This window comes from Pezoporus occidentalis, unplaced genomic scaffold, assembly GCF_034315485.1.
Source record: "Pezoporus occidentalis ecotype Australia unplaced genomic scaffold, CSIRO_AGI_Poc_V1 ctg16, whole genome shotgun sequence".
NCBI classification, from domain to species: Eukaryota; Metazoa; Chordata; class Aves; order Psittaciformes; family Psittacidae; genus Pezoporus; species Pezoporus occidentalis.
Window position 1 is genome coordinate 8,455,629 of NW_026913425.1, and position 11,132 is coordinate 8,466,760.

The window sequence follows — 11,132 nt, forward strand, 5'->3', positions numbered from 1 at the left end:
TCTGTTTACTTTTATTTGTAAATTCATCATGAAATTTAAAGGCAACAAGTTTAAGATGAAAAAAATGCTTCCACTTTAGATAATTAATTATTTGTAGCTTAAGGTCTAACTTAGTAGGACATATGTTAATATGTTAATTTAGTTCCAAAGTGAAAAATAGGACATCTGCAAGAATCACAAGAATATCAATGTTTATCAGTAACAGGAGGGATTCTCCTTTAATGCCTCAATGGTAAACTAACATTTTTGCCTTAAGGCATAACCAGATTCCAAAAGGTAGGATTAGGATACAGCTGTACTTAGAAGAAACATTTTCTAGAGCTCTTTCAAAGCTTCTCATATATTTTTCTCACATTTTCTCTGAAGCTTCTGTCACTGACCACTGTTAGAAACAAACACCTGTGTACATCACTAACGTGACCTGTTGTTGGCATTTACATTTCCCAGTTTCTAACCTCCAATTATATTTCTTCATACAAAACTAGAAAATGTCGTGTATCCATTCAAAGCTTTCCAAATTTAGCCAAAGAATAACAGTATATTAAAATCTTTCTTTTGAGCATGAAGCTAATAGTGGCTTCTAGCATTAAGAATGTATATTTGAAGCATTAACTATGTATCTCCATGCAAAAAAAAGTGACAAACCTAGCTTAGCCAACATTTTAGCATGGATGCAGGAGAAATATGCCATGACCATGAACTTCAAACGTACATCCTCTGTGTATGCAAAATGACACATAATACAGTAAGATTCCTCTGAATGTTTTACCTTATATAATTTAAATAAATGTCAAGGTATTTGCTTGAATATAATTTGAATAGAAATGTTTAATACCACATATATGCAACCTAGTTTTTTATGTTAACTATCAAATGCAGAAAAGCAGATTCATGTAAAACATAAAAATAAAATGTAAAAGCAAACCGATCAGTAAATTCTCAACTTCACCCTCTCAGTGCACCACTAATTTTACTGTATAATGGATGAAATCTCAAGATAAAACCCCACTCTGCAGCACTAATACAAAAACATACAATGAATGTGGTCTAATAACAAATGCCCATTTGCCATTCCAGATGAATAAACCAGTAGATTCAACAATACTGCTTGTATAAAGTGAGCATTTTTTTAATTGTGATTTTTGTTCTATTTCTATGTGTTAATACTGCATTAATTTATAAATAAATATAACTTAAAAAAAAATTGAAATAAATAAGCAGGACAGAGGAAGAAATGATACGAAGTAAAAATGAATTTCAAAGCATTCTCAAATCCCATTCCCTCCTTCCTCCTAAACATAAAACATTTTCAAATAACCTGCTGCCTTCAAAAGGTGTGACTACTATTAAAATAGTACGGAAATACGCTTAAATATGAAGACAGTTAGATGGAACATTTGTAGAAACAATCATGTCAGTATCACTTAATAAAAACACAGGTTGTAGATCTAAAAATACCACCTTCACAAGCAGTTTCAACTTACCATCAATTAGTAATATAAATAAATGTAAAATTCTAACTGTGCGTCATAAAATGACAATCATTATACTACTTTAGACATCTTTTTTAAAAGAAGAACCTATCTTGTTCCACTTGCAAAAAGTTTGCCTTTTTTAAAAAAGCTGTCATTTTATCACAGTATCTGTAGTCATTCCATTCTCGGTAGACATTCAAGAGAAAATACAAGTAATTGCACACTTTCACATCTTCCTTATTGAGGTCTTCCTATCAGCTGCCTATCTTTTCAAAGGCATAGCTTTTTTCTGGGGCATTTTTTGTTGGTTTTCTTTTTTGAGAGGGAGGAGGGGGATGAAGTAGAGAGAGGAGGTGCAGCAAGGAAGAAAGTGCAGAGGACAGAGGGAGAGAGAGAAACATTTCATATTTAGGAGGACAAATAGCCTTACACTGAGAAGTTCTCTGGACAAACATATCTGGCTTTTATGCTGACAGCAACAGTAAAAACCCTTTGTTCATACTTTTATTTACATTTATGAGGAACATGTTTCCAGGCACACATTTTGTTTACAATAATAACACAAGACTATTACAAGGTTTAAGGTCAAGCTGGCATTTCCAGACTAACAAAGGACAAGCATATTCCTAAAACAACGTCTGCAGCAGTGGATAAAACCTGACCTTAAAACTCAGCAGACATGCCCAAGTAGAGATAGCCCCTAGAATAGAGTCCAGAAAATTCCCCACCTGTAATTTTCTCTCTAGACAGCAGACACATCTGGCCAGCTAGTTCCTTCTCACTTGCAACAAGAGGTTTCACTGGGAGGGCAGAATAGACAAATACTAGATAGTACTTTCCTCCCTGCCCCCAAATCATCACTTCTGAACTACTACAGTATTGAGTAATTTTTCACAGGTAAATGGTATGGTACTGGAACTCTGATGGCAAGGTATAGAGAACTGCTTTAATTCTACAATACTTGTTTCTACAAACTTTCTTTTTAAAATTATACTAGAAAGCTAAGTATAAAAATAGCAATATTATGCATTATTCTAAATTTGATCAAGATTTGACAGTTAGAAGAAACTGAATTTGGAGATGCCCATGTGACCTCAGTTCTTTACCTGTAATGTCTTATATCGTATTACAACATACTTTTTTTACATACATTTTTCCATAGGACACACTTCATTCCATGTTCACATCCTCGCAAAAGCCTAGACTGACTGTATACACATACCTCATTTCACAATTTAGCAATTTAAATGACTAACTTACAGCCAGAATTGAGTTCTTTAAATGTTTCAATGAACATGTCTGAAACTTATCCCAGAGTCATGTTTTCAGTGGTGGTAAAGACATAGTTTCGCCTAGCATAATTTTCAACAAATCAAAGTTGTACGTTATTCCCATTGAAATCAACCAGTTAATTACCTAGCATTCAGTGGTTGTTTAAAAAATTTCAGTAGGAAACTACCTCTATGTCTATAAATGCCTCTCAATGGGCAAGCACTTCGAATTATATAACAATTCCACCATTATTTATTGTTAACTAATATGGAAGTTAGTATGTTAATATATTACTTAATTAACACATAATCAAGCAGCTGAGTAGAACCCCAGGGAAATGTAGCTGATAACTGAAGTAAGACAGTCAATGTTCTGATAAACAGAACAACTGTAGGAAAAGAACAAGAAGATTGACAAGAACAGTAAATAAGATGTCCTTATATACATACATGGCGGAGGGGGAAGCACTTCAGAAACTCTCGGCTGCAAAATAGTGAAATTAGCTTTGCAAAGACATCTTCACAATTTTTACATGTTGAGTCTACCATGATAAATGTATTAGTTGGGGGAGGTTGTAAACACTAAATAAGGAAAAAATTGAGATCAATTATGTTGAGGACACATAAAAAGGACATGGAAATGTTGGCACAAGTTCAGAGGACAGCCATGAGGATGATCAGGGGACTGGAGCACCTGTCGTATGAAGACAGGCTGAGAAAGTTGGGGCTGTTCAGCCTGGACAAGAGAAGGCCGCGTGGAGACCTCATAGCAGCGTTCCAGTATCTGGAGGGGGCTATAGGGATGCTGGGAATACACTATTCATTAGGGACTACAGTGACAGGATAAGGGGTAACGGGATAAAACTTAAACAGGGGAAGTTTAGATTAATATCGGGAGGAAGTTTTTTACTGTGAGGGAGGTGAATGCTCCATCCTTGGTGGTGTTCAAGGCCAGGTTGGACAGAGCCTTGGGTGGCATGGTTTAGCGGGAGGTGTCCCTGCCCATGGCAGGGGGGTTGGAACTAGATGATCTTAAGGTCCTTTCCAGCCCTAACTATTCTATGTTTCTATGAAACAGATTATGCAAGACGCAGATAAACTACATCGAAGAAGAGAACTTCCTACAAAGAATACCTAGATAACAAAAAAAACCACCAAAACCCAAAACCAGAAACAAAAGCATTTGGAGTAGGATTTCCATTAAGTTGATTAAGGAAAAGAAGATAAAAATCACACCTCAAAGTAGTCTTCCAAAATACACAGCTGAATAAAAGCTTCTAAAATCAATTTCAACATTCGGGGGGGGGGGGAATAATCACAAACTATTTTAACGATTTCATTTACTGCATTTCTTTCTATTCATCATAAGATGGCAGTCCTTTACAAGAGCGTCTGCGTATCTAAAGCAAAGGATTAGATATTAACTTGGACTTCAACACGCAATTTCTTTAGGTATCTGCCTAAGTTTTGCAGAAAGGCACTTATATTTGCAACCTTACTTACCTGGGGCTGAAAGCATGTAACTCCTGCTCAGGTGACTAAGCAGTCTAAACTAAGATAATTACTAGCTAGAAAGTAGATGTATGCTGAGTGGTCAGCTGGATGGCTACAAAGTGAGCATTTTTGCATGTTCCTGATAACCCATCTGCATGTTGTGTAAACAGCAGGTGCTGCCTATCCAAACAAAACTGATGAGCAAGCACACAGGCAAGTTACTCCACAACATTGCACACAGGTTTATGGGGAAAAACAGCAGCAGTGAAAGAGCAAAAGGAAGGCAAAGCTCAGTACAGTAGAATTTAAAATCCTGAACAGTTTACAGACTCATTTGATGTGACCATCCCAGTCACTCATAACTATACCCTGATGCAGGATATCCTGTATTATAGCAACAGATTTGGACACTAATTCTTTGACAACTCTGATGAAAGACCAACTAGAACAATATTAATTACCAACAGAATAATATGTATCCACTAAAGCAGTGCTTTAGTCCTATGAATACAGTTTATAGCATGAATTCTACTGGCATACATTAAAATATGAATTCTGCAGTAACAATTTCTGGCCTGAAAAAGATGGAGATAATTGTTCAGAATCTAATATTTAATTTTCCTTACAGATTTAGTACAAGATTTAAACAGGTATAAATGCAATTTCAGTTCAGCAAACTTCATTTTTGTTACAAAAAATGAAGAGCAAGTGAAAGCCACTTTTTAATAAAAATAGTATCCCATCTTAGTGTTGTAAGTATATGCAGTCATATATAAAACACTCTAAAAATGTGTATGTGCTGTATGATATGATCTTCACTGGTAATGTATTACTAACTAGGCCTCCCAATTTCCAAGCTTTTTCATAAAACACCTCTACAATGTACTTCCAGAACATCTGCGTTGTGGTGAATTGGCAAACAACTGGTATAGAAAGGCTCAAGTTACTTTCAAAAATGCGGTAAATCCCACTAGCAAATAAGAAAAGAAGGTATCTGAAGCATGATTATCTGAGGAGATCAACAGAATCAAAGAAATATTCAACCAGCTACCTGATGACACATTTTTATTGCTTCCTAATACGTGCTATAGTACAAAATTTCAGGACATAAAGACACAAGCTAGTTGTGATCTTCTGTTAATGTGTAGAATTAACTACCTGGGGGTATCCTTTGCACTGGGACTTTTGAGTATATCCAGATAAATGCATTTAACTGTTAATTACAACAGTTTTGCAGAAAAGTGCATAAACAAGATGTACGAAAGCAAAATTTTTATTTCATGAGGTAATACGTTATCCTGACTCTACAGGTGAATTAAAACGTAATTAAAATGTCCTTTTTCGTAACTGTTATGAAGTTCAGAGATCTAGAGCACAGAACTGAGCACAAATAAAGAGAATTTTACCAGAGAAATAACAATCCTAATGATTTTGCAAAGTATGAGGTGGTAATATGAATCAAAATTCACTAATTTCTACAGAAAAATAACTGGTTAACAGTCAAGTCAGCCAAAACTGCATGTCCTCAAATCTGCTGAAAATGAAGACTACCTGCAAAGTGACAGTGGTTATACACAGGAAATTTCTACAAAACTGTATACTTTGAAAAAAGCTGGTAAGATCTTGCTTCCTAAAACTAATACAGTCTTACCATCATGCTTCATGTTCAAACACAGTCCCCCAAGCTACTGTTAAAGTATACAAGTTTACAAGCTTTGGTTTCCTCAAAGTAAATTGTATCACAATCAACATTAAACACTGCCTAGAATTAATTACCTCTTAAATTTATGAAAACCTCAAAATCCCAAAGTTAATTATACACATTCTAAATTTATTACTGAGAGTTAAATTCCACATCAGTGAGATAACAGGAGTGGCAGTGGTAATTTGCTTTTGGCTAACAGTGAGGAAAGCAGTGGCAAGATCACAGAATTAGACTGTAATTAAGCATTCTGGTAGTTTTTAATCTAATTGTTGCATGGAAAACAGTCCAAGAAGAGGTGTGATACACCATGACTGAAGTAACAGGAAATTGCTGCGGGTTCTTGCAGTTACTATTAGAAGTTTTATAATCCTAAAATAACAGCAGTCAATTTATTTTAAAGTTTACATGACTTCAGAAATTTTTCAAAAATGTGGTAAATCAAAAATTAATCTCTTGTTTTGCAGATGCACTGTACTGAAGTCCTAGTCACGAACTTCAGACAAAAGAGCATTACAGCATTTATTTACCTAGAAAAGCCTTAAGGAGCTAGTCCCTGTAGAGAACTAGGAAGACATAATTATTTAAAAGTGAAACAAAACAGTTCTTCCTATTACCTCTTTTCCTCTTTTGCTCTCAGGTGTTCTTCTTGTCTTAGAACCTGAACCATCACAGACTCAAACATGCCTGTTGACAAGCCTACTAAACTGCGAGGCATGGAACGACGTCTTGTTGAAATGCATGCTGCTCCTTTCTCATCTTCCAGCCCATAACATCCTCTAGATGTTACAGCTATTGAAGTTTTCTCTCTCAAATGCCTAGAAGAGCAAGCCAGTTCAAAATTATAATTTCTCTTATCAACAGCACTTCAGTGCCTACACTACCACTCATATATCAAGCATACTTACTCAGAAAAAAAAAGTAGTTTTCACCTGCCATTTTTTCCACTTTGAAAGTTCCTTCAGAAATTTAAAAAATTAAAACCAACATGCTAACATGAGCTATTATTTTCGTATCTGTTAAAAACAGTGGATCTTTACCTCAAGTAAGTAAATATTATTTGGAGATTTAACTTCTTATATTAATGGGTATAAAAAATCAGAAAGAAAATCTTCCACAAGACTTGAGATAAGAAACTATCATTTTTAGAAGACACCTAAAAATACTGGGGGGGGGGTGGGGTGGGGGGGTGGTGCACTTGTTGATTTGGGTCAGAGGGGCTGTGTGTTAAAAAGCAGTTTAGTTTTGTTAAAAGTTAAAAAAGATCAAAAAGCATAACACTATAAATTTGCCTGTAAAGTTGTATCTTACACTGTTCCAAAGTACTCTAGCAAAACTGGTATGAGAAGTAACACTCTATCACACCTCTGAAAACATCTGAGGTGACGGGGTAAAAAAAGTCCAACCTCCAGCTCTAAAGTGATTTTTCTATGGTCTGCAGTATCTGAGTCATGCAACAAACCCTGACTCACTTGATGGGGCTCACTGAGGAAAATACTGCCCTAGTGAAACAAGAATGATTATTCCAAGAAGTAGTTCCTGAATTCCATTTTACTAATAAAATTATTTCTGTTAAACACTTCAAACAAGTCTGTCTGAACAAAAATTATGAAAGAATTTTGAGATTTCTAGATTCCCTAATCCTTTCTATACCTAGTTCTTAGAAACTTTTACCAAGTGAGTGTATACAGACAAAAAATATTTACAAATCTCTGAAGAGTTAATATCAAAAATTCAGGATTGCCTGTTTAATATTTCTTAATATTTATCTGAATAAAGACTGCATTTGTGAAAGAATGACAACTGCATTTAGTAAATACATATACTGTGATATAATGACAATACCTAAATTGACTTCACTTTCTTCTGTAGTTTCTAATAAAAAGGCATTGAGCATTCTTAGGTCTTACTGAATCCAATGAGTAGGCATCTAATCCAACAGAGATCTCCACAAAATGCCTATCAATTCCATACAGTTGAGATGTTACAGTCAGCACAACATATAAAGGGAACCTGGCACAAATCTTCAGGCTGCATCTGGTTAGCTATCCAGCAGTAATTCTCTTAAGCCAGGAATTCTGACCTGTTTTTTTTTAATCAAGTTTTACTCAAGCAGACTAGCAACATTCATGCTCTGTTAGATTCAGCTCCTTCCCTTCTAGTCCCACACTGTCCCAGAACTGTTGTTGAACAAAATCAGTTTCAAATATAGTGTTGCTACACCAATACGGAATACATTCACTCTGAGTTATTGAGTTCTGCACCACACTTCTCAAGTGCTCCTGCTACACAAAACAAGGTCCCGTTTACCAGCTGGCGGCCAATACTGTGTCAGTAGCAAGTTTAAGGTTGATGGACACGCACAGCTTTATGCATTTCTCAATACTGTTCCTTCTTCACCTTCACCCTCTGCCTATGTTAAACTCCTGAGAGACTGCATTTCAGTCATGATTTAAGCTGGACTTTCTAGAATGTACCTTGACAGGTTTCCTTGCTTCAGCTGCTTTGGCTGATAAACAAGTTCCTGCCACGGGCTTATATTTAAACATACCAAAATTTCCATTTTGCCATTTAAGACGATAACATGCCAAACATTATCTTTCATTTTATGATTATTAGAAAGAAAAAAAAAAAACAAACCCTTTTTATTTCAAAGCAGATACTTTGGCTCAAGAATTTATTCCTACTTGTTTTAAAGACCTTAAAAATTTCAGACTGTAGAAATAATTTTGAAGAGCCAGATGCTTATGCAAAGCTTGGGTTTCACTTGCTTTTGGCAGAACAAAACAAAGAAAAGAGCATTTGACATCTTGTCTAAACAAGTCTGCCTCCAGTTTTAAACCGCTTCTTTCTGAAGACTTTCTTTCAGAAAATCTTAACCAAGAAACGCTGAACACTTTTTTTATATTTTGGTATTTTCAGGTTTGGAATCTCCAAAGGAGACTGAATTGTATTTGAATAGTTCCCACCAGGAAACATTCCTCTTTGTGTAAGCACTGAGAGTTCTCAAGTATTTTATTGTGAGGTTTGGGTTTTTTTAACCCATGCAAATAGTACTTTTTACATAATCAAACACACCCTCTTTTCCTACTTTACGTAAACAGCACGTGGTTGGCCCCCTTTTATGCTTTCTACACCTACCGGGACAGCAGCGCCAGCTTCTGCTCCAGCATCATCTCCAGCTTCTGGGCCTGTTTGGAGAGCCAGTGATCTACACCATTCAGTCGGTAACAAGTCTCCAGCATTAGCCGGAAGTCACCCACGAAGTCTGCTATCCCCGTGTACTGCCCACTGGAAAATTTTTCTTCCATCTTTAACAACCACATTCCAGCTGGCGACTGCTGAAATGAGTGACTGCTCTTACAACCCGAGAGGGAGCCAGCTCCTTCTTCCCTGATGGATGCCTGATCCGCAAGGGGCTTCAAAAACGGTGCTGTCAGAGGCCGGTACTTCTCCAGGAGAAACTCACGCAAGATGCGGTATCCCTGCTGCAGCTCGGGATTCAGGCTCTGCTCCCAGGAGCAGCCGCCGCTCTTCCCTCCCTCCTCGTCTTCCTCCTTGTCCGGCTCCTCCTCCCCGCCAAGGCGGCTAACCGCGGGCGTATCCGCCGAGAAGTGTCCAGCCGCGGCGCCCGCGGGCTCTGCCGAGTCCATGTCTCCCACCCCGCTCACGCACGGGGACTCGCCGGCTGCGGGGCGACTACCGGCACGGGACCGGCTCTTCAGCATCACTTAGGGACCGCCGCGCTCCCCCTCGCCCAGCCGGCGAATCGACATCGGGCTCACCTATGCAGAGAGACACTATTCAGTCCCTCACCACGCTCCCCCGCGACGACCTCAGCCCTGCCCCCAGCTGCGGGGGGAGGGCGGGCCTCGGCTGCCGGGGCGGAGGCAGCGGCCTGCCGCCGGCTTGGCCCGCCTCTCCCTGGCGCCTGCCTCCCCGGGCCTCGGGCGGGCGGGCGCGCCCGGGCCTGCGTGCGGCCCCGCCCGCCTGGGGACCGCGCTCGCCTGCAGGGGCAGCCTCCCGCGGTGGACACCCGCGCATCGCTCTCCCGTCCCCTTCCCTGCCCGCGCCGCCCCCGCCATGACGGGGCTTCCCTCCTCCACTCGCCCGCGGCCTCCTGAAGGGAGGCGCAGAGGCCGGCCGGCCGGTGCCGTGTCTGCGCTGCGGATGCTCCGCTCCTCTCCCGTCCCTTCCCGTCCTCGCCTCGCCTCGCAGCGCAGCAGCAGCGATTGAGCTGGCAGCGGGGCCACTTAACGGTCGGCGGGAAGGGGGAAGGGAGAGCAGGTCGAAGAAAGGAACGCAGCGCCTCACCTAACGCGCGTGCGCTCGACCGGCGGCGCGCGGCGGGGCTTGGGCGCCAGGTGAGCTGGCGTCATCAAAGGGCGCCTGGGGCGGGGCGGGGCGCGGGTTTATGAGGGAAAATGGGACGGGACGGAGATGGCGGTGTAATGTCGTGCTCGGGGGTGTTACTTCGCATGGTGGTGGTGCTGCTGGCGCATCGCGGCAGCCATCGGCCTCGCAAGGACACAAACACCCACGTAACGGTTTTCCCGAACGTTCAAGGTGTTGCATTAAAAACGGCGGTTAATGTGAGGGAGTTTGTGAGAGCTCTCGGTTCTTGCCGCCTGAAGCGCTTACTCGAGGAGTTAGGGGTTTGTGAGGAACTGCGGTGAGCCATGCTGGGGGTGCACCTGCAGCCCTTTCAGATTTGCTCTTCAGCATCTTCCAGCCCCGATCACCCCTACAACGACATACTGAAGAGCGTTGCAGGGCTCCAGGGGACGGCACAGTAGTAGTAAGCGCCCGGGGAACAGTAATGAGTGGGCCGAGTTTTGAGTTCATCCCATCAACATGTATGAGTTAAAAGTTCAGGGCTGTAGGGCCATTCACACATTCTGCAAGGTAACTTGGTGCAGAGATCACTTCGGAGACCCTGTGCCCTGTGCATGACATCTTGACAGGAACAAACCAGACTTCGCAAGATAAATGCAGAACCACTCCCCTGTTCTTACTGCACTTCCTCATTCTAGGGACACTGCAAAATTTCCACCTCCTTCATTCCGTTTGATCACAGTTGGCTTTCATAAATGGTTCTGTCAAGCTGCTTTTGTGGAAGGAGCCTGAGCAGAGGCTGTGGGGATGGTACCACTCAGGTGCTATGCCTCCTTGCAGGCTGTGCCTACATGA

The 11,132-nt window shown here is 40.5% G+C and overlaps 1 protein-coding gene across 1 annotated transcript in view; it reads right to left on the reverse strand.

Annotated features, from left to right (window-relative positions):
• The window catches only part of BRD10 (bromodomain containing 10), a 50,356-nt gene extending 40,483 nt beyond the window's left edge, over positions 1-9,873 (reverse strand). Inside the window, exons 1-2 of the mRNA XM_062612514.1 lie at positions 9,084-9,873; positions 6,560-6,760 (exon numbers count right to left, since the gene is read on the reverse strand). Coding sequence (XP_062468498.1) covers positions 6,560-6,760; positions 9,084-9,670 — 788 coding nt within the window. The 5' untranslated portion in view covers positions 9,671-9,873. The remainder of the gene's footprint in view (positions 1-6,559; positions 6,761-9,083) is intronic.
• Positions 9,874-11,132: the final 1,259 nt, after the last annotated feature.